This window comes from Hylobates moloch, unplaced genomic scaffold, assembly GCF_009828535.3.
Source record: "Hylobates moloch isolate HMO894 unplaced genomic scaffold, HMol_V3 SCAFFOLD_5, whole genome shotgun sequence".
NCBI lineage: Eukaryota > Metazoa > Chordata > Mammalia > Primates > Hylobatidae > Hylobates > Hylobates moloch.
In genome coordinates, this window is record NW_026652280.1 from 129,536,482 (window position 1) to 129,562,023 (window position 25,542).

Genomic DNA, 25,542 nt, shown 5'->3' on the forward strand with positions numbered 1-25,542 from the left:
GGTTTCAATATCAAGATTATACTGGCTTTATAAAATGAGTTGAGATTGGCTCATTCTTCCTCTATCTTCTACTAGAGTTTATGTAAGATTGGTATTATTTCTTCCTTTAGTTTAATAGAATTTACCAGCGAAGCCATCTGGGCTTGCAGTTTGCTTTGTGAAAATGTTTTTTATTATGAATTCAACTTCTGCAACAGTTATGGATCTATTTTTAATTTTGACTTTCTGTTTTCTGTTGTCTTAATTTTGGTTAGTTGTGTTTTGCATGGAATTTGTGCATTTCACTTCAACTGTTGAGTTTATTGTATGACATTGTTCATATTGTTCTATTATTATCCTTTTATATTTTTAGAAGCTGTAGTGATGGCATTTTTAAAGCATTTACTATGTGCTTGTCACTGTGCTGCCTGCTTTATATAGATTATTCTATTTTATTCTATTTGGTTTTGTATTAGGTACATTAGAAATTCATGCCTACTCAGTGGCTATACAAATCACTACTAGTTTTTATCATCCGTTTGGTTGAGGCACATCCCCAGCTTGTAGTCCAAAGCCCTGAAACATCAGGGGTCTCAGGGGCCACACAGATATGCACAGCTTGAAACTAGCTTCCCATTTTTGGCATGTAGCTGACTTGCGGTATGTTAAGAGAGGTTGCCAGACTGCTCCATATCCTCATGCTCTAGGGTAGTATTACAGTTCCTTTAGGTAATACTTTAGGAGATCTTGTCTGAAGTAATGTAGTCTTAAGTTCTTTTTCCTTTCCTAGTTTTTTGATCATATGCTCTTTTTAATACATGCTGCAGATTCCTGCAGTATTTATGATGTTTGTTAAAAGTATAGATGCATCTGTGAAAATGGTAATTCACATTACTGGCAATAGTTACTGAATGGTTGAATGGAATGGAACACTTGTTCTCTTCCATTATATCAGCTCTCTATATTCTGAAAAAGTGGATCATATTATTCTAGTTGTAATTCTTATCTCTTCTGTTTGATAAAAATCCTAATATTACTTTTCATCAGACTAGGAAGATCTTTATGATCTCTAGAAAGGCTGCAGACAGGGACATGTATAAAGAGTACAGATTCTCTTTAGTCTCCCCTGAGAAATATTTTTATTGGCAGTAAATAGCAATATTTATTAATTCATTAATAACAATTGCTATTAACATAACAATATTAATTAATTCATTAATAACAATTGCTATTAACATAGCAATATTATTTTTATTAACAATAAATAGCTTTGAACTTCCCTCATTTGATCTTTTGTATAAATTTAAACCTGTTTATTCTTATACTAGGTCAATATTTTTTAATGCATTTTAAAAAGTAAAATACCATATAGAAATTGATATTGGTAGCTGCGAGAGCTGGGGGTAGGCTGTTTTCCTGCCTACAAGGCAACATCCCTACACTATGTAATGCACTGTATACCATTTCCCAACCTGAGAGGCTACTTTGGTTTGGCTGTTAACGTGTTTTATAAGTATGATTTGCTTATTACTATATCTGCAATTTTTCTCACCTTGTTCCCAACCTCTGCCACAGTTTGAAATATCCTAATTTTTAGCCCCAGACCTACCCACTTATCTTTCAAGAGCCCAGCTGAAGTAAGTCCTGCATCTTCCTCAAAGCCTTCCTAGACCACCTCGGATTTCCTGGCTCTCCTTGTCTTCTAAGTTTCAGCAGTGCCTGTTGTCTGACCCACAAAATTGGGCATGTGAACATGGGTTGTCCATGTTTTCTGTCTCATTGACCCAGCCTTATAAGCTTGCTGAGAAGAGACATCTCTTCTGCTGCCTTTGAGCAACAGCCATGGTGCTGGGTACAAGAAATAATTTTGACTGAAAATGATTTTTCATTTTCTACCCTATTGAAATTTAGGAAGAAATGTTATTGTCAACTAATTGACAGAGCAACTTAACAGTAGGATCTCTCTTTTTCAAAGTGCCTGGTCAGTTTTAGAGTGAGCATTGATTCAGAGGGTTCAGATAAGGGCCCAGGTACAGATGTCCTTGTCCACACCACATCTTTGAGAGTTGTCCAGGCCAAAGAAGAGAACAAAATGGCATCAACTGCTGTACAGCCTGTGTTTCAGTAGACTCTGAGGGACACAGCCTTATCACAGAGCATGGAGATTAACACATGTAATTCTTTGTAAAGTGAAAGAGAATGCGTTGCTGAGAGTGAAAGGAATGGTTTTACAGTACAGCAAGTGCTGCCATGGACACCCTGGCCATAGAACCACCCACAGAGTAAACAGAGCACAGGATTTCAGAGAGAAAAGAAATTGTGATTTTCCAAAGGAAGAAGAAATAGGATCCTAATGGATGTGGAACCTCTTTTTTATTATTTTTCTGTATGTTCTCAGAATAATGCCCACTTGTTATCCTGGATTCTCCCAAGAGTAAAATGAAACTCCGGTCATCGGCATTATCATTGTCATTATAATCTTCCTCCTTCTCCTACTCAAATAATCATATTTGAAAACACATAGAATTGTGAGATTTTTATGCTGTGTAACATTTGCTCTGGACATCCTTAAGCAAAATCACATGAGAAATGTTACTTCAAGTCCACTAAGTCTGTCATAGGTGAGAATAATTTCTTGGCTGGGGAAATATGTCTTTTTTAAATAGTTCTTCTATTTATACTTATAGGTAAACCTTTAAAATTGTAGGCAAAAGCATTGCCAGAAGCTCTTATTTGGAGAGATTGAGACATGGGTTAATCTGGAAATAAAGAAAAGCCCTCATATTCAAACCCGGCAGTGAATTTTATGGTGATATTGCAGACTAATTGTCTTATTGTTATAATGCATTACTTAACCACACAGCCCTGCCTTTTTTACATGCACATACTATTTAATTCCTTGGGCCTGAATTTCCTTGTCTGTAAAATGGAGATAATGTATATTGACTTGTAACGATGTTGTGCGGATATAAATAACTAGTGAATAATTTAGCAGAGCAACTGGTACTTAATAGGTTCTCAAGTTATTTCAGTCTAACCATAAAAATAATATTGCCACTGGCTTTGAATTCTAATTTTATTTTTTCATATGAAGTGGACAACAGCTTAAAAATTATAAAGTCTTCAAATAGTTTTACCACCCGCAACCAAGACACACTGTATAATCCCACATCAATGGATCTTAGTAGTATAAAGAACTGAATAGCAAGGAAGAAACTGAGTTAGAACTCTGGTCTATTTTAAATGATAAATACTAGCTGCGATGTAAAACCATTTGTGCATTTCCTCAATAACTCTACTTTGAAAGTGCACTCCATTTTTAAAGTAAAAGCACATTTAAGATTGATAGTAAGAAAAATTTACTACTTGTTCCTGCATCAAGGTTATAGAGCAAATAATACAATGAAGGTATTATACATATTCGTAGATATATATGAGTATAGTTTACACTAGCCTATCACATAAATCAACTTGTAAAACTCTCCTTTCTTGTTTCCAAAGAGAGTACATATGATATGGCATCTACCATGGAAACTAAACCAACTTGGAAATAGCAATAATGTCTTTAATTCGGTAATTCTTTTTCTTTTAGCTGTGTTTTTCCTCTGGGTAAACCTGTCTGCACACTGGATTTCTTGCTAAATCTGAATGTCCTCTCTGGCCATATTGAAGAATGTGCTTACTGTACTGTTTCATTAAACTGCTGTGTTATCGGGTAATTGTTTAAACATAATGCCATAGCACTATCAAAAGGAAAGGTGAACTAATGGCATTTGCAAATGTCAGGGATTATCTTAACACTTTTATTATAGTTTATAAAAAGTAGGTTCAGGGCATTTCATGGCAATTATTTCTACAGAAATTGGTTATTTAAATAAATTGCTAATTATCTGAAGATGACAGTATTGAAAATGCTACTAATGAGTTGTTTAATAAGTGTAGCTTGTGGTGGCCACCTACAGGTTGAAAATAGAAAGAACATACATGTAGACTATGCCTAGTAAATGCTGTATATTTTTCTCTCTAGTGACAAATTTAAAGACATTTAGGTCTTCATGCCATCTTTTGAGTCTTGGACAGTATAGGGAGTTTCTAAGCTCCTCATAAATTTGGTTTTGGTTCTAAAACAAATTTCACTTTGCTTCTGTAATTGTCTTTGTCCTATTATCCTTGGACATAATTATCTTTAGTTATAGCTAGTATGATTCTATAATTTATCATCTGAACTGGGATACTTTTAGACCAAAGGAAGATAGCTATTGTTACACCATGTAATTACAAATAAATACAGGTATAATATACTGGGACTCTCCTGGGCAAACTGGGCTATATGGTTACTCTAGTTATACAATTACTAACTACTCTACTTCTAATTTAATTTTTATCCAACAATTAATATAATGTCTATTTTTCTATAATCTTGATTTTTATGGTTTTATCATACCTGGATAATATATATTTATTAATTATAACAATTATTATTATTAACTCTTCTTTCTAAAGCTTAATTTATATCCAGACATTTAAAATCAGGAAGCAGCATAGCATTGTGGTTAAGAGCGTGGTGTTGGGAGTCAGATAGGCCTGGATTCCAGTACTGGACCCATACTTTCTAACAGTGATCTTGAGGATGTGGCATTTATCCATACTGAATCTCAGTTTACACATCTATAAAAATAGAGACAGAAATACCTATTTCATAGTAATGTTACCAGCACAATGTATGCAAAAATAAATAGGAAAATATCTCTCAATTAGAAAGCATTCAAAAGAGGAGCATTTATATTTAACATATTTAATCTTAAAAGTTAACTCATACTTGCTTCTTTTCTAAGGAAAACTATAGAGCATGTAAAATTGCTCTTAAACTACCAAGAAGAAGTTATAGTATCCCCCGATTTTGAATTGGAAGAGAAAAACTAATCCAATATTTCCTGTAGTACAGAGAAGTCTTTCTGTTGCATCTTGCTGTCAAGTAGCCATCAAGATTCAAGGAACAGGGAAGTCCCATTGTAGCTGCTTTCATTGCTGAATTTACAATAAATTAATTATAAAAATAAGAATAATAAAATCAATCGTGTATGCTGAATTGTTTGTCCCAATTTTCTACATAAGATAAGCCCTTTTTTTCATGGTTATCCTTCAAATATTTGGAGACCAATTTATAGGATTTCTTTCAATCACTATATAGATATATATGATATGTGTGTGAGAAAGACAGATCAAGAGAGATCATTCTATTCACTCTGTTGTGTTTGTAGATCTTTTATCTAAAATATTGGACACAGAACCAAACAGGTTCTTTGTAATGTACAGAGGATAGAATCACTATATGTATCACCCATATATGAAAATGTCACATCATATATTCTGATGATGCTTAGTCTTGTAAGGTGAATTTTAGGAACATTATAAAAATAGATATTTTTACTACAGAAGTAAATTATAACACCGTTTTATCAAAAAGAATCCAACAATAAAAAGTATATATATATAAGCTTGAAAGGTCTTCAACCCCTTTACTGCAGGACTCACCCCCTTTCCCAGAGATGATACCTGTGAACAGTATGAAATTCAACATTATATGCATTTACATGCACACATACTAAATGTAATCACATACTTTTCTTGACAACAATGGGACCATACCATATATATTGCTCTGCTACTTGTGATTAACTCTTAACATTATAAATTAGAGCTATTTGCATGTCAATTTTAAAGGTTTTCTAGAATATCATATATTGATGAACTATAATTTATTTAATAGAGTAACTACTCGTGATCCTTTAGATTGTTTTCCACTATTTTGCTACAGAAAATAATACTTCCAGGAACATTGTTGTATATTTGACTTTGTGTCTAAGCACTAATGGAACAGATTCTTCAAAAAAGACTTAGAAGATTATATATATATATACACACACACACACACACACACACACACACGTTGCAAATTACACTTAAAAATCTAATAAAGATTTATTCACACAGATACACACATTTACTACCATAGACTCAAGCTATGAATATTCATAATTTTGAAACCAATGAAATAACATATGGGTTACAAAGGATCCCCAAATGTTATATCTAGGAATGAATATTAACAACCCTTAAAAATTAAGTTTATCCTTATATGTGTTATAGCTGAATGTTTATTTTTCTGATCAATTTTCTCTGGCTTTGACACTAATATTAGCTTATATACAGTATAAACTAGGCACTGTGCCAAGTCTTTCCCATGAGTTGTATCATCTAATACATCCCAACTCCCTAGAATATTATTAGTATTAATGTCCTTGTTTTTCAATTAGGGAAAACCAGTGTTTTAGGAAGTTGAGGAGCTTGCTCAAAGCTACAATTGTATAAAGCAAATGATTTGCGACTTACACCTAATTGGTTGGACTTCCTCTGTGTTCTCATAGCATCAGTCTGTACTGATACTAGTTTTCTTAGGCAAAAATAATCCAAAGATGGTCCCTTTTGTAATTGCTGCATTGTCACTTCTCAATAATAACTGAAAATGGGAACTTTCATGTCGCAGAGACTTTATTTTTAATCGTATTAGATCCTTTTTAAACTACGTGACACTGGATAAGTTATTTATTCAGCTTGAGCTTCTCTTTCTTTATGTACAAAATAGAGAGGACAGCGCCTAGCTTCAGAGTTATAAGGGTTAAAGTATACAGTGTACATGAAGCCCCTGCCTCAGTGTCTGCACGTGGAAATCACTCTATGAGTGAGTGATCCTACTCATTCCACTAACAGTAGCTGACACTTTCAGAAAGGAGAATGGCCCTCTTTGGTGAATATTATTAATTCTCTTGGTAAAAATAAATGCCTAACACATGCTAGGTACTGAGTTATTTAACATGAATCCACTAGGAACATATTGAATGCATTATGAAGCAGATAAACATAGCTATGAAGATATGAAGTCTTGGAGAAAACAAAAAATTCAACTAAAGTTAAAACATTTTCAGAAGAAAATTTTTCGCTTTTCTGAAAAAACTAAAATAACATCAAATAATCAACTTTATTTTTTCCATTTCTTCTCTTTAAATTACACATCTCTACATATAACCCTAGATCCTTTTAGTACTTCAGTTTCTGGTTGAATTATGCAAATATTCTCAGAGGACCCTCATCCATGTGTAAAGATGTTATTTTTAAATAGCTGTGTCTCATGTATTTATTAGTATATTAACTTCATTAACATTTTACACTTATTTTAGTAAAGCATAAATTTGTTGGTGCTTCATTTATATGTAGTTTATAAAAATCAATCTCTCACCTCCTAAATCCTTGAAATTCTTGATCTACTAATTTTTTTCTTCTGGATGATGTTAAACCTATTAACAATTAGACAGTCAAGGTTCAATTTCTAATGAATTTGTTATCCACTTAATTCATTATATTTTAATTAATGTAAGCAAATTAAAACTACATTTTCTTTTTGCATACACAGTGAGCACGAATGAGTATTATAACCCAATTTCTGTTTTATTGCCAGCTAGAGCTATTATCAGGGAGTTTATTGTGGACTTAGTTCTAACAATTAATTGTGTAACAGTCGCTGTCCTAGGAGTCAAATGATTAGGGGGAAAAAGACAAACAGAATTAAACTCAATTATTCAAAATTCCAGTTATTTAGCATATGTTCCACACTCTCTTGCTCATTAAAAATTCCTTTTTTCTTCAAGGATTTAGTTATGCAAAGTACATCTCTGCCTCCTTTTCACCAATAAACTTGAGTTCAGATATTGTAATTAAAATCCATGGACATTTTGCTTATCAAAAAAAAATTCTTAAATATATTGATGTCAGCCTTTTGAGGCTTTTTTTCCTTTGGAGTCAAAGTAATCTTCATCAACATTATGACACTGCTAAATGACAGCTGTTAGGAAAAGAGTAAAAGGAGGGGACATGTATGGTCCTCTTAAGGTTTCAGAGGATAAAGTTCTGTCATCATAGGCATCATGCTTTTGTCTCCAATTTAAAAATTGGTTTTAATTGCATCACTAAACACACAAGAACACAGAAAGCAATGTCAAAGTAAACTACATAAATGCTCCCTCTGAAATCAATTGTCCTTGAGGGCAGTACAAATTATAACAGCAAACACTTCTACAATTTTTATTATGTGCTAGCCTTTTATATATATTATGTAATTTATTCTTCAGAACAGCTCTATGAAGACGTTATTACAATTTTTATTATTTTATATATGACAAAATTGAGATTCAGTGGGATTTAAAAGTTTTCACAAAGTCACACAGCTTATAAATGGAACTAAGATTTGAACCTCAGCAGTTGGCCCAGTTGTCTCTCTGACGCTGGTAACTAGTTCATCCTCAAATTGCCTTCTTGATAGAATTCATATTAACAGTATTTATAAAATGTATAATGTTCTAACAAATGTGAATTGTTTCTAATGGAATACTGGTAGAGAATGAATAACTGGATTCAAATTATTACCTTGAAATAACCTACTACAGTGATAAGACCTGGTGTTTTGTGAGTCAAGCGTAGATATATAGTCAGGACACAAACTGATGAACCAGTAAAAAAAAGCCATAGGTGCTTAAAAAAATTTTGTGGATAGACAGATTAATGGATAAATGAAGCCTGAGTAAGGAACCTGATTGCCATGGTACATTAATACACATATATCAATATATAATATTATAGCCAATGATAGCGTTTCTGAAATTTATTTAAAATGATATCTGACAAACGACAGTTCATTTTCTTAAGAAAAATACTTTTCATCAAAATCAGATTGATTAACTTAATTCAAAATCTCTGGCTTACTAAAATGGTTTTCTGAAACGTGAACCAATTCAAAAATGTTCTGTGTAGTTCATCTAAGACAATCTGTGAATTCAACACACTGATTTGTATTTTAAATTGTGACTACATGGAGGGCCTAGAATGATTAGAGACCAAAAGTTACAGTTCAGTCTAGTCCACTAGGAGAGCCACATAATGCAAAGCAAAGTTCTTTGTAGCAATGTTGCAACTCATAAGTCCAGTTCATTTTTTGTTTGTTTGTTCGAACCTGCAGCTTGTTTCAAAACGTAGGAACTCAGAATGGCTTGATTTTTATTGGAGGATTCCACACAGTTGAAGCAGAATGGCTTGATGTAACTGAATTCCCCATTAGGTTCATCTGGCCACCCCATGTAGATGAGGGCTTAATTTAAATTGCATGTTACCTGTTAGTTCATTTAAGTGTATAGGATTTCAATTTCTTGATTTAAACCTTGTTGTTTCCTTAAGGATAGAGCCCGCATACACATTCTTTGAACCTCTTACACTGGCTTCTTCCTCCCTAGTCTTTGGTCTAAAAATCATTAATCACTGTAGCAGTGACAAAATTTTAAAAGACCTTTATCTCGATAATTGTAATTCAGGAAGTCTTTATGATTTTAATTGGCATATGTACAATTTTGTATGGCATTGATATATGTATTTTCTTTAAACCAACAGTTTTATTTTTATCTTGAACCTATTATTACTTCATTTCTGTCATTCTAAAACTAAAAATAAATTCTATATAGCAATTTAGAAAAATCTTTTTATATACCTTCATTTTCCTTCTAGAAACCGTTCTTAGTGGATGAAGTCATTCTTAAAACCTATTCCCCATAAAAATGCTGAGAACAGATAGATTATATTTCATATTAAATCAGTTGAGTTATAAAAAATCAAATTGGGTTTATAATGGAAATAAAAACTGAATTTACTGTAGTTCAGCAACAGAGAGATCATTTCTTCATTTTTTGGATCTCATTTCCTCCGAGAACATAGTTACTCTTAACTTGAAAAAATACTCTTATTTTTTGAAAAGTTTTTCTGTTCATTAGGTACATTATAAAAGCCTTAGAAAGGAAGAAAAGCATAAATTAGAAAATGTCTTATTGACCTAATTGAACATCTTCAAATGCCAATAAGAATTTCCTGATTTTTTTTAACACCTGTGTAATAATGTTGCCCTTTAAGTGTCACTGGTTAATTTTTCAAAGCTGTGTTGCCATTTTATGTCCATTAATATCAATAGAATATGTGGCCAAATCCCTGTATACCACTTTGAAATTTTACCCCTTATTGTTAATGATAGTCTTCTAACAGTGGAGGTAGAAATAAATTATTTATCTACTTAGCTCAAATTTACTCTCTTGGGTCAACTAAATAAGGGGGGGAAAAAACAATATTTCTTTATTACTTCAAAGTAGTGTGTATGTAAAGAAGCCATTGGGTTAGTATGTATTGACTATGCCAGTTATATTATGCAGAGATAGCTGTGTGTCTATCAAAAAGTTTGTTATAGCTTTCTTTAAAAAATGCTTTCCTTTAACTTTTGTTATGTAGATTTCTTTCAATATAACTAAAGATATGTGTATATATATGTGTGTGTTTGTATTCTCACTATAAATTCTGTCCACTATTAGCCTTTTTATGGTTAAAACATAAAAACTGTGAGGAATCACTGATAAATAATATAGAAGTAGAATCTTAATGTCCACTTTCTAATTTGCCCAACTTAATACTTTGTATTCAAAATGTCTATTATGAATTTTGAAGTATCAGCATTGAATATTCCTAAGGAATACTATAGTAATATGTAGAGGAAGATGTTTTAGGTGTGGGAGCCACAAGTAGACATTTCCACAAACATTTTTGTGTTGAGTACCAAAGAATTAGTCATGCAAACGTTCAATTTTATCTGAAACAGATATGAACAGGATAAAAAGAAGCCACTGATTTTTTTTTTCTTTTTTTTTTTTGAGATGGAGTCTGGCTCTTGTTGCACAGGCTGGAGGGCAATGGTGCGATCTCGGCTCACTGCAGCCTCCACCTCCCGGGTTCCAGCAATTCTCCTGCCTCAGCCTCCCCGGTAGCTGGGATTACAGGCGCCTGCCACCACATCCAGATAATTTCTGTATTTGTTTGTAGAGACAGGGTTTTACCATGTTGGCCAGGCTGGTCTCAAACTGTTGGCCAGGCTCATCTCAAACTCCTGACCTCAGGTGATCCATCTGCCTCGGCCTCCCAAAGTGCTAGGATTATAGGCATGAGCCACCACTCCCAGCCTCTGTTTTAGACTTTATTTTTTAGAGCAGTTTAGGTTCACAGCAAAACTAAGAGGAAGATACAGAGATATTCAATATATCCACTGCTCCAACACATGCATGACCTCCCTCATTCTCAACATTCCCCACTAGAGTGATACATTTGTTGTCATCCATGAATGTGCATTGACACCTATAGCCTAACCACCCAAAGTCTGAACTTTACAATAGGTTTCACACTTGGTGTTTTGCATTCTACGAGTGTAACAGATACATTCTCTAAGTGTGTTTTGTGTATGTGTGTGTGTGTAAATGTGTAACAACATGTATCCATCATTATAGTATATATAGTATTTTCAGTATCCTAAAAATCCTCTTTGCTCTGCCTATTTATCCCTGACGTTCACTCCTTACAACCACTGATATTTTCACCATCTCCACAGTTTTTCCTTTTCCAGAATGTCATATAGTTGGCATCATATGCTATCTAGCCTTTTCAGCTTGAAAGCCCTTGTTTTAACTTTTTGTTTCTTTTCTTAATTATTTTATTTAATTTTTAAATTTAATTTAATTTAATTTTAAGTTCTGGCCATTTTTTAAAGGAAGGCTGTGTGTGCTACCTCAGAGTAAGCACTCCAGTAAATACACATTGATATTGCTGGTGACTAGTGGTGGAGGTGATGACGAAGAACTCGCCACATGAGGCTGAACCAGTTGTTTGTTTATGTTGTTTGTGGAGCCCTGGTTTAAGGCAATGTCAAATTCTTGCATGAATTGAACTGTCTTTAGTTCAGAAAATGCTTGAAGGACCCCTGACTTATAAAGGAACACCAGGAATATCTAATTATATTCCTTTATTATGAAAGCATTAATGTACTCTGGGATGTTTAACATTTGAGAATTCAAAGCAGCTTTAGTACAATATATTCATTATAAAAATAGCCCCAAAGTATTCTTTCTATCCATACAATTTTTATTACTATTAGGGAATAATATACTGGTAATGTCTGGCTAATTAAATATTTAAAAACTAAATGCATGCACTCTAATTACTAGATTCTAGTAAATTCTCTTTAACTTGATTAAAACTTTCTAATATGTGAAAAATTGGATTAGACTCCCTATTATTTTTTCAAATTGTGGGAAGTACATATAAAAAGCAACATGGAATCTGTAAGTTCATCAGCACCTTGCCTTTTTTTACAGTCTATGTTCACAGCATCTGCTTTGTACTCTAAAGAAACATAACATAGCTGTATGTCTATTGATGTGCTATATGTGATTGTTTTTCTTTTCAAAATCTGCTGTTCCTTGTTTTTTGTTTGTTTGTTTGTTTTTGAGACAGAGTCTCACTCTGTCACCCAGGCTGGAGTGCAAGGGTGTGATCTCGGCTCACTGCAACCTCCGCCTCCTGGATTCAAGCAGTTCTCCTACTTCAGCCTCCCAAGTAGCTGGGATTACAGGCGCCTGCCACCACACCTAGCTAATGTTTATTTTTGTATTTTTAGTAGCGATGGGATTTCACCATGTTGGCCAGGCTGGTCTCAAACTCCTGACCTCAGGTGATCCATCCACCTTGGCCTCCCAAAGTGCTAGGATTACAGGTGTGAGCCACTGATGCTCAAATATTCTATGCAATCTTTTACATATTACTGTATATCAAGTTGTAATATGCATGTAATATGTGTGCATAGAGAATTCTGTTTGCTGTACCTACTTGTATAACATGTCTAAATTCAACATTAGTATCAAAGTCCTTAAAATAAATAAACATCCATTAACAAATTAACATGCTTTAAAACAACATTTATACACTACATATGTATACATCTTAAACAGAGATAAAGTAATTTGAAATTTGTCCAGTGACACTGTCATCACATGATAGTAATAGAAGTAATATAAGACAGTATACTCAAGTGGTCAGTGTGCTAACCATTGATTATTCTGATTTTGTGTAGGGACAGCAATCAGACCTATTGCTTTAAGAGCTGTGACCTCCATTGCTCGTGCTCTGCCTGGATTTCCCATTTTGGCTACTGGTGGAATTGACTCTGCTGAAAGTGGTCTTCAGTTTCTCCACGGCGGTGCTTCGGTCCTCCAGGTAGTCATTGTGTTTGTCTGTCCCTTTTAAAAATCTCCATCTTACAAATACAATGTAAGTTATGTGACAAAAAAAAATAGATTCTTTTTTGGGCCTCTTGAAAAGGAGGCCATTTGGGATCAAAATGGCAGCATGTATTAAGTTCCTCTGACAAGTTATGAAGAGACCTGAGGTATATTTCCTGTCCTGTTGAGGGCTTATGAACCCACTCTCTTTTCTTTTTTGAGAAGGAGTCTCGCTCTTTCACCCAGGCGGGAGTGCAGGGGCGCAATCTGGGCTCACTGCAGGCTCCGCCTCCCGGGTTCACGCCATTCTCCTGCCTCAGCCTTCCGCGTAGCTGGGACTACAGGCACCCACCACCTCGCCCGGCTAATTTTTTTGTATTTTTAGTAGAGACGGGGTTTCACCATGTTAGCCAGGATGGTCTCGATCTCCTGACCTCGTGATCCGCCCGTCTCGGCCTCCCAAAGTGCTGGGATTACAGGCGTGAGCCACCGCGCCCAGCCCCGACTCTCTTTTCTTAATACATTTATTCACCCACGTGATCCTGAAATAGATCAGGTACCAAAATGCGTACTGTCCTCCTGGAAAAACAATACCTAAGGAAATCTGGGTAAAAGTAAAATCTCAATTGAAAAACAAAATGAAATCAAGGGTATGAAAATCTATGTCATTACCAAATTCGATCCTGAGATTCCTGGCAGCCAAAGAAGGAAATTGTTGGCTTTATAACTTTTAAAGTATTAAAATAAATTGATTGTTCAGCTTCTTGTGGTACAAAGCTGAGGGAACTTCTTTCTTCCCTTGTCCTCTTAAAGGGATGCTGTGAGATGTAGTGAATTGTACTCTTAATAATACCGCTAAAATAATAAAAATTAGAACTTTAAAAATTATTCATATACTTTTTAAAAATAATGTTGCTCAACATGGGCTTAGTACTGTCAGCACATTTTAGCATAAGAATTTCTCATTCAGGTTTTGTAGTCTGAATTGGCCTAGGGACCAAGCTTTTTATATGACTAGACTGTGAACTCTCTGGTAATACTCCATTAATAATGACTTCTCACTACTTAGCATTGATGGTAATTGGAAAGCAGAAAGTTTAGCATCACATATTCTCTGGCAAAAGGGTAGAGTGTAAATAGTTCATGTTGCTAATTTGACAATCAGAATTAACATTGTTCTATAAAATACCTACAATCTATGGTGGAAATACTATGTATTAGAAAGCAAATGGAGGCAGACTTCTGCTTCCAAGAAGATGGAATAGATTTACTTTTCTCTATGCCTCCCACTATATACAACTAAAAACCCTTATATATAAAACTGATGATATAAGAAGACTGAAAGGTGAAGAGAAGGCAGATTGGCTAGGGATCTCAGGACCCAAGAAACAACACAGTGGTGAGTTTCCTGGGATTTTTTTCCTCACATATCTCATCTCACACTTGGAGCCAAAGAAGCTCAACAACCCAGAAACAACAATAGGCGCAGACGAAAAGCCTGCTGTCTCTAGCCAAAGAACCAGGAAAGGGGCAGCCTAGCAAGAGAGAGAACTTTTAGACATAACTTCCCTGCTCCACCCAACACCACAGATGAATATTCCATCCCTACATCCATCCATGCAAGCAAAGGACAAGTAGGGATCTTAGACGTCCACCCTCATCAAGCAGTCTCACATCCCCACTGGGCAAAAATGAGCCCTCACCCCCATCCCATGTCAGAAGCCTGGACTTCTGCCCTCACCTGAAAGTAATGAGCTGTCCCTCCTCCCCGCTTCTGCAGTAGTAGTAGAGGAGGTCTAGTGCAAAGTCAGGACCTTCATCATCACTGTGTGGTCATAAGGCCACTCTCCTTTCCTCCTTCTTACAGTGTCAGTGAAGGCCAAGTAGGGAGCAGCAACAAGGCGTGCCTGCACCTCTTAGCCAGGGGTGTGTCAGTGCAGGCTCACTGGAGAGCCAGAATTCTCACCTCTTCCCAGCAGTAACCAGGAGCCATGCCCCTTGGGTGTCCAAGAAAGCCAAGTAAGATACCTGGGCTTCTATCTGGCATTAAGGAGGTGGCATTCTCCACTTCCCCTGCCAGACTGACACCAAGGAAAGCTAGCAGAAACAAAGTTTAAATAAAATCAAGAGTCTCTTAATATTATACCAAAATTGTCAAGATTTCAATTAAAAATTTCTCATGATACCAAGACCCAGGAAAACCTCAGGCTGGATCATAAAAAAGACTTGATAGATGCCCACATTAACATGACAGAGATACCATAATTATCTGGCGGATATTTTAAGCCTCCATTATAAAACTGCACTAACAAGCAACTACAAGCATGATTGAAACAAATGAAACAACAGAAAGTCTGATCAAAGAAATAGAAGATATAAAGATGAAAATTTTAGACTTAAAAATACAGTCACTTAAATACAAAACTCAACTGATGTGCTCAATAGTAAAATGAGAGAAAAGAAGAAAGAATCAGTGAACTAGAAGATAGAGCAATAGAAACTGGCCAATATCAAAAACAGAGAGAAAAAAAAAAAGACTGAAGAAAAGGATGAAAACAGCCCTCAGGGAACTGTGGGACTATAACAAAAGATGTAACACTAATGTCCTCAGAGTCCCAGAGGAGAGGTGAAAAAGGCAGGAATGGAAAAAAATAATGGCTGAAAATATTCCAATTTTTGCAAAAGACATAAACCTGTAGATTCAAGAGGTCAAGGTAAACTTCCAAAGAGGGCAGCTTCAAAGACATCCATACCAAAATCCATCATATTCAAATTTCTGAAAACTGAAGAAAAAGATAAAACCTCGATAACAGCAAGAGAAAGATGACACCTTACTTATTGGTGACAAGCAATTCTAATAACAGTGGATTTCTCATCACAAGCCATGGAGTCTGGAAGGAAGTGGGACATTTTTCAAACGCTAAAACAAGAACTGTCAGCTCAAAATCCTGTGTCCTTCAGAAATGAGCCAGAAATCAAGACATTCTCAGCTGAAGAAAAACTAAGAGAATGTATTGCCGGGAATCCTTAACTAAAAGAATGGCTAAAGGAAGCTTTTTCAGAAGAAAGGAAATGATAAAAGAAGGCACCTTAGGATATCAAGAAGGAAGGAAGAATATGGAGCACTGTCTTCAAAAAGAATCTGGAAGATAACAGTATCCAGGCTTGAGTATCACCTGAATTTATTTTCATCAACATGTAGAAATACCTGGGCTGAAGGATACAATGGAGTTATGAGTGGGTTTCAGAAGAGACTCTTGCTCATGGTCACGTGTGACCATGGGCAAGTCACACATGGAAGTAAAGATTATTGACTGTCTACTATGTGCTGGTAGTAATTGCTGCTACATACAGTATTTCCACAACCTACCTGAGAGTGAAATTTAAAAATTTTTTTTTTTACTGACATCAACTAAGGCTTGGAGATGAAAGTGGTTGATATGGCTTGGCTCTGTGTGAGATTACAATTCAAATCTCACCTTTAATTGTAATAATCCCCACATGTTGTGGGAGGGACCTGGTGGGAGGTAGTTGAATCATGGGGGCAGGTCTTTCCTGTGCTTTCCTGACAGTGAATAAGTCTCACTAGATCTGGTGGTTTTATAAAGGGGAGTTCCCCTGCACATGCTCTCTTGCCTGCCGCCATGTAAGACGAGACTTTGCTCACCATTTGCCTTCCACATGATTGTGAGGCTTCCCCAGCCATGTGGAACTGTGAGTCAATTAGACCTCTTTCCTTTATAAATTACCCAGTCTCAGGTATGTCTTTATTAGCAGTCACATGACTAGCAATGGAGCCAGAATTCCCATCTAGAGTTTCACAGCCACAAAGCAAATACTCTTCCAACTAGACATATTGCCTGTCTTCCATCACAGGACCTGTAAGATGGGAATATTAGTAATACGCACGTCTTCCGTGCCCACTCAAAGCTTACATGTTCAGGCTAAAGCTTACCTCTTAGAGTCAAGATTCTATGAAGAGAAGAAAAGTGAAATCATAGAAAACTAAACGAGAGTTATGTGTCCTGCGTGTAGATGTGTGCTCAGGGTGCAGATCCTAGTATGTCAATATACATAGGGTACTATGTGTCCTCATAGAAATGAATGGTGAAATAATTATTCAAATGTCAGTTTCTACTTAGGCTCCTCTTAGATGGAAAATCAGAAACTCACTGACTATGCCCATAAAGCCCATTGTATTCTGGACATGAAAGGACCCTGGAACTGGAATTGCAAGAACCAGTGGGACAGTTCTGGGGCAAGACCTTTACCATCTCTCTTTTGTGGGCCATGTGATTTCTTCTTCAGAAGAAACTAAATTTCTGTCCACTCTTGTTCTCTATATGGCTTACTCCTGCCTCCCCTGAACTTCTATCGCATGGCTGTCATGACCCTTAGACCCACTCCACATTGTAGCATTTTAGCTCTCATTTCTCTGTGAAGTGTCTCACTAGCTTACTGTCTATTGGCTTGGATTTCTTCTTTTTAACTTTTAAGTACAGGGTACATGTGTAGGTTTGCTACATAGGTAAACTTGTTTCATGTGGTTTGTTATAGAGATTATTTTATCACCCAAGTATTAAGCCTAGTACTCATTATTTTTCTTGATCCTCTCCCTCCTCCCATCCTTCACCCTCTGATAGGCCCCAGTGTGTGTCATTCCCCTCTATGTGTTCCTGTGTTCTCATAATTTAGCTTCCACTTCTAAGTGAGAACATGCAGTATTTGGTTGTCCGTTCCTGTATTACCTTGCTAAGGATAATGGCCTCCAGCTCCCTCCATGTCCCTGCAAATGACATGATGTCATTATTTTTTATGGCTGAATAGTATTCCATGGTGTACATGTACCACATTTTCTTTATCCAGTCTATCATTGATGGGCATTTAGGTTGATTCCATGTCTTTGCTATTGTGAATAGTGCTGCAGTGAACATATATATGCATGTGTCTTTATAATGGGATGATTTATATTCCTTTGGGTGAAGCTCAGACTGCTAAGAGAGGAAATCTGTTTGCCTAAATTTATCTTTTTATGCCAGGCCCCATCATAAGCCATTGGTTACCCCATGTATTGACTTCTTGGTGTGTAGCAGAAACGTAGTAAATTTTGGTTAAATGAATTTGTTAAATGAATGTGCTTGGTTATGGGTTTTTTGTTTTGTTTTGTTTTTACCAGAATTGTGAAGAGGGGACAAAAGGATTCACATGGTATAAAAAAATCATTACCTCTTTAGCTCTAGCTGGGAATCGCCCAGAGACTTTCCGGCTATTAAGATATTGGTTCCCAAATGATTTTGTTAAAAATGTAAAGTTTCACACATAGGTTTTATACTTCAGAAATGAAGAGGAAATCAAGACAATTTCAGCTAAAAAATACCTAAGAGAATTTATTGCCCAGAGAACTGGCAATCTAATCTGTAGAAATTTAAAGATTATTTATCAGCTCTGCCATTAGCTTGAGTCAGATTTTTAACTCAGCTGGAACATGTTTTTTTAACCAATATTAGCTAAAGTATGAACTAAAATCAGTATTAAGATATATATATATATATATACTTAGGATGATCATAAAGTGGGAAATATTTGAATTTATAATTTTTGTTTGGTAGTTCAGTGGAGGGTAGAGAATATATATTTCCATCTTTCTTCCGTTCTAACTGAATTTCACTTCATTCCACTCCCTAATCTTGGGTTAACCTAACCTTTCATTCAGTATACTTTTAAGCTGTTGAATATTATTAGAGAAATTAATGTAACTCTGCAATTGGGCTTACTCCAAATACATAGTGTTTAATGTCTGCTGGGGTTTGGGTACTAGTCAGTATTTCTTTTTATTCTTCTATTTTTTTTTTTTTTTTACTTCCCATCAAATTCTATTTTTTTTTTTTTTTTTTTTTTTTTTTTTGAGAAGGAGTCTTGCACTGTTGCCCAGGCTGGAGTGCAGTGGCGCAATCTCAGCTCACAGCAAGCTCCACCTCCTGGGTTCACACCATTCTCCTGCCTCAGCCTCCCAAGTAGCTGGGACCACAGGCGCCCGCCACCATGCCCAGCTAATTTTGTGTGTGTGTGTATTTTTAATAGAGAGAGGGTTTCACCATGTTAGCCAGGATGGTCTCGATCTCCTGACCTCGTGATCTGCCTGCCTCGGCCTTCCAAAGTGCTGGGATTACAGGCGTGAGCCACCACGCCCAGCCTCAAATTCTTTCAGTTGGTTCGAATCTTTTTCATACAGCTCAGAGCCCTGAGCCTCTCCATCATCATCCTCCCATTTCTCTCATATCATCCTTTCATTGGCTCTCATTGCCCAACCCAATTCTGTTCTCTCGTTTTACAATATTTATTAAATCTACCTTTCTAATGATTTCTATTCACAAGTGAAATGTGTACCAACAAAATGAATTCTTTATAGCAGGTATGACCAGACAAATGAAATTCATTTAAATATCTAGGTTATGGTGCTGATACACTGGAGTATAGAAATAGAAGTCCTATAATGGGTATAGAAATAGTAATATAAATAAATATTTTGCTTCTGATTTTTCTCATACACTATTCATCATGTATATAGACTATGTAGATAAGTGAGTGCCCTACTAAAATTAAGATTTACACTCAGTAATTTCAAAATCTTATGTAATTAAGTGAGTTCACTGCTAAAATAAAGATTTACACTCAAATTAGTAATTTCGAAATCTGTTCCAAATGAATCTATGTTTGTAAATTAAGCCATATGACTGACATTAAGAAGAGTAATGACATTTCAAGAATGGAAAGCTAATTTTTTTCATAAGTTGTATAAGTGTGATAGCGCATACCTTTTGTCTTGCTTTATATGCATCACTGAGAATAATTCATTCATTCATTTTTTAATAAATATGTATTGAGACCCCACTATATATTCTTAGCATTGTTGTAGAAATTTGGAATATTTCTGTGAATTAAAAAAAAACAGCTGAAGTCTGTTACCTTATTGGGCTTACATTCTTGTGAGCAGAGACAGAAAAATATACAATAAATGTTAAATGTAAGTCTATTATATTTAACATAAGATAAGTGCTGTGGGAAAAAAACAGACTTCATTGTAAAGATAATATTTTTATTAAAAATTGTTGGTTGTAAATCCTACAAAATTTTTTTTGAAGAAAAAACCTAGGTTACAGCATCGTTTGCTTAAATTTTTGCTAATTGAGGAATTAAACGTAAGTTCACAAAATATTGTATATCACCTCACAGTTTATTTTTAATTTTATTTATTTATTTTCATATGTATAATCAAACTGAACCTTATTATCACTTGATATACCAAAATACATTTTGCATGTCAACATACTTTGGTATATAGTGCTACCTTCAGTGGTCACATATTATCCCATATTATAAATGCACTGAAATGTATTTATAAAAGCCATTATATGAGTTCTTCTTCACTACTAGTTTAAGCAGTGCTGAGAAAACCAAATTACATTTATCTCTAATTATTTCATAATATATTTTAGTATAATGTAATTGATCAGTAAAGGGCATATACTTTTTTTAAACTTCTTAAAATTTTTGTGGGTACATAGTAGGTGTACATATTTATAGGTTACATGAGGTATTTTAATATAAGCATGCAATGCATAGTAATCACATCAGCTCAATAGGGTCCACCTCACAGTTGATAAACTGAAATGTCTCTTAGGGTTTCAGATGACATTTTATTGGGCAATTATTGCTTTTCTTTCTTTCTTTCTTTCTTTCTTTCTTTCTTTCTTTCTTTCTTTCTTTCTTTCATTCATTCTTTATTTTTTGAGATGGAATCTTACTCTGTTGCCAGGCTGGAGTGCAGTGGCAGTGGCATGATCTCGGCTCACTGCAATCTCCACCTCCCAGATTCAAGCCATTCCCCTGCCTCAGCCTCCCAAGTAGAGCTGGGATTACAAGCGCATGCCACCACACCCAGCTAATTTTTGTATTTTTTGTAGAGACGGGGTTTCAACATGTTGGCCAGGATGGTCTCGATCTTCTGACCTTGTGATCCACCCACTCAGCCTCCCAAAAGGCTGGGATTACAGGAGTGAGCCACCATGCCCAGCCCAATTATTGCTTTTCATAGCAAAATTTGCTTCAAACTTTTTGAGCGAATTTTCTTGGAATGTATCATTTCTCCGTGGCACTGTTTGTTTCTATGATCTTATTCTATAACATGCTTTGACAAGATGTCAACATTTCAATGGTAAATCATCCAATCCTCTAACCTTAAAAAATGCTTCAGTGATTTTTTTTTTTATGAAAAATGCCAGTGGAATGTTTGTAGGGATTCTATTGAATATTTAGATTGCTTTGGATAGTATGGATATTTTAACACTATGGATTCTTCCAGTCCTTGAACATAGAATATCTTATCACTTACTTGTGCTTTCTTCAATTTCTTTAATTCATGTTTTGTAGTTTTCAGTGTACAGGTCTTTCACCTCCTTGGTTAAATTTATCACTAAGTGTTTATTTTTATGCTACTATAAGTGATATTAATTCTTCGATTTCTTTTTTGGATATTTTTTGTTAATTTATAGAAACATCACTAATTTTTGCATGTGAATTTTGTATCCTGCAGCTTTATTGAATACATTTATTCTAACTGTTCTTTTTTTTGGTGGAGGCTTTAGAGTTCCCTACTTATGGTATCTACAGAGTCTATTTAACTTTTTCTTTCTGATTTGGGTGCTTTTATTTCTTTTTCTTCCTAATTAATCTGGCTAGGACTTCCAGTACTATGTGGAGTAAAAATGAGGAGAGTGGGCATCCTTGTCTTGTTCTTGATATTAGAAGAAAAGCTTTCAACTTTTCACTATTGACTATGATGTTAGCTGAATGCTTGTGATATATGGCCTTTACTGTACTGAAGCACATTCCCTGTATATCTAATTTTTTGAGAGTTTTTATTAAGAAAAATGTTCAATTTTGTCAGATGCTTTTTCTGCATCTATCAAGATTATCATATGGTTTTTGTGATTCATTCTGTTAATGTGGTGTTGTATTTGTTGGTTTGCATAGGTTTAATCATTCTCACATCTCTAAGATGACTGCTGTTTGATCATGGTGAATGATTCTTTTAATGTGCTGTTGAATTCAGTTTGTTATTACTTTGGTGAAGATTTTTGCACCCATGTTTATCAGAGATACGGCCTATACTTTTTTTCCTATAGTACCCTTTTCTGGGTTTGGCTTCAGCGTAATACTGGGCTCAGCTGAAATTCAAACTCAAAATGAATTAAAGATTTAAACATAAGACCTGAAATCATAAAACTCCTGGAAGAAAATACAGGGGAAAAGCTCCTAGACATTGGCCTTGGCTATGATGGTTTGAATAGGACATCAAAGGACATGCAACAAAAGAAAAATAAGCAAGTAGGACTACATCAAACTGAAAACTTCTATACAAAAAAGGAAGCAATCAACAAGATGAAAAGACTTCCTGTGGATTTGGAAAAATATTTTCAAACCATATGTCTTTTAAGGGGTTAATATTTAAAATATATAAGGAGTTCTCACAATTCAAAAGCAAAAAAAAAAAAAAAACAAATAACCTGATTTCAAAATGCTTTACTCAGGATCTTTGAAGAAAAAAAATGTGAAATCAGAAAAATGAATGAGAGTTATTTGTCCTGAGTGTAGACGTTAATATTCTTTGAGTGAAGAACCTGAGTAAATATCTTTGAGTAAAGAACCTGAGTAAATAATGGACCAAAGGAGACATAAATAGCACAGATATTTGAATAGATGCTTAACATCACTGATCTTCAGGAAAATGCAAATCAAAACTACAATGAGATATTATCTTACACCTGTTAGAATAACTATTATCAAACAAGATAAAAATAGCAAGTGTTGATGAGGGTGCAAAGAAAGGGCAACTTTTGTTCATTGTTGGGGGAAATGTAAACTGCTGCAGCCATTATGGAAAACAATGTGGAGGTTCCTCAAAAAATTAAAAACAGAACTACGATGTGACCTGGCAATCCATCTTCTGGGTAAATCCCCAAAGGAAATGAAATCAGCATGATTGATAGATAGATAGATAGATAGATAGATAGATAGATAGATAGATAGATAGATGATAGATAGATGATAGATAGATAGATGGATGATAGATAGATAGATGATAGATAGATAGATGATAGATAGATGATAGATGATAGATAGATAGATAGATAGATAGATAGATAGATAGATAGACAGACAGACAGATAGATAGATCTGTACTCCCATATTCTGTGCAGTATTATTCACAATAGCCAAGATATGGAAGCAACCTTAAGTGTCTATCAATAGATGAATGGATAAAGAAATTGCAGTATATATACACAATGGAGTTTTGTTCAGCTGTAAAAAAGATCCTGCCATTTGTGTCAAAATAAATGAACCTAGAGAATACTATGCCAAATGAAATAAGTCAAACCCAGAAAGGAAAATGTTGTATGATCTCTCTTATATGTGGAATCTAAAAAAAAAAAAAAAAAGTTGACTACTTAGAGAGTAGAGCTGTAGTTATCATATGTCTGTGCATGAAGTAGGAAGGTTACAGAGAGGCAGTTCAAGGATACAAAGTTGCAGTCATGTCAGATGAGTAAGTCTGGAGATCTAAAGCACAGCATGAGGAATCTAGTTAATAATATTGTATTGTATACTGGATATTTGCTAAGAGAGTAGATTTTAGACACTCTTACCACCAGAAAAAAATTTTACTGTGTAAAATAAGAGATGTGTTAATTGGCTTGACTGTAGTGATCATTTGACTGTGTATATGTACAACAAAACATCATGCAGTACACTTAAATCTATATAATTTTAAAATGGATAAAATGCTTCAATGAATGCTGAATATAAAAGCTAAGGAATTAGCTAGAGTAATCTGGGTACTCCAGATCATTTTCCTAGTACACTTTGGAGTGAAAATTACTATTACAACAGAACCAGATGTAACACTGTGGCCTAGAAATGAGATTCAAAACCGATTACAGGCTTGTGTTCCTGGGTAACTGCTCTTATAAGTTCTTCAGTCAACCCAACTGACTTCTAATTTATTTAAGTGAACTTCAGTGTCTTTGAAATCCCTGATTTTTTTATCTTATTTGACAGGCTTTCATTAGTTAGAATATGCAAATTAGAAATATGAAAAGGACAGATGAAAATTATCAGTAAATTTCAGGTACTGATATTTATAAAAACCTTCCTGTTAAATTATATTCTCAAACTATTCATAAACTCCTGAGGCCTTGAAATCTTTTTGAGGGCTACTCTGAAAAAAAGAAGTTTGCTTCTGACTGCCAATTATTTATTCATGAAGAGAAAAATAAATAAATAACTAGTAATTCACCTTCGAAACAGTTTGAAGGGAGAACTTTAATAAATTAACACTGGCTTTTTTAAGTTTTAGTTTCATTGTTAGTCCCAGATCTTATCTTCCCAATGAGTCCTGTATCTTCCTTCTAGTGTTTAAGTACTAGACTACAATTTCTGTTGAAAAACTATTTAGGGATTTGTATTACAATCAAAGCCCAGACTGAGTCAGTTGCTTTCAGTGATAGATTTCATTATAAAATGTTCACCTTCCTCTATAAATAAAAAATATACATACTATATGACTTTCTTTCACTGAATGACTGTAGGTTTCTAGAATTTAATTTAATTTAATGATATTGCCATTACAATTCATTACCTTAAGGACTTTGATTCAGAACGTCAAAAATTATCAGTTAATTCACAAACAATTATGACCTGTGCCTTCTTTGAGATTGTATGGATGTGTGTGTGTCTGTGTGTGTGTGTGTGTGTGTGTATGTGTGTATGTGTGTTTAATTCTATCTTTTCTGCGTGGGTTTGTCACTAAAGTTAATAGAAAATCCTGAAATATAACAGAAAGGTGAAGCATAGTGGGCATTTGCTGTGGAAAGTCATGGTCACATGACGGCCCCTCGCTGGACTCAGATAACCAAATCAATTTTTAACAATAATCAAAGCTGCTCTGATGGAGCTAGTTCAAGCTAAATGGAATTTTTTAATGTGATCAGGAAATGTATTATTTTATTAAAATTAGAGAAAAAGAAGTAATTGAAGCAGCACGATGACACTGTTTCCACTTGAGTGCAGATGGATGCATTACCCATATTATCTCTTGGTCATAATATACACAGAGACTTCACTGCTTCAACTTTACTGACGGGTGTCTTTAGGTGATAAAAATTTTTCATCCTATATTACAAATTTTCATTGGGTAGGTGGAAAATATTTATTCAATAACTTCTAATTTTTTATTTCATCATCATTCAATTTCAAGCCACAGGATAATAAATGTAGTGAAAATACTTGACAGAATTCAAGATTATTTTAAATGGAA

The 25,542-nt window shown here is 34.8% G+C and overlaps 1 protein-coding gene across 1 annotated transcript in view; it reads left to right on the forward strand.

The window, feature by feature from the left end:
- DPYD (dihydropyrimidine dehydrogenase) overlaps positions 1–25,542 on the forward strand; it is an 870,422-nt gene that overhangs the window by 704,095 nt on the left and 140,785 nt on the right. Inside the window, exon 19 of the mRNA XM_032155293.2 lies at positions 13,019–13,161. Coding sequence (XP_032011184.1) covers positions 13,019–13,161 — 143 coding nt within the window. The remainder of the gene's footprint in view (positions 1–13,018; positions 13,162–25,542) is intronic.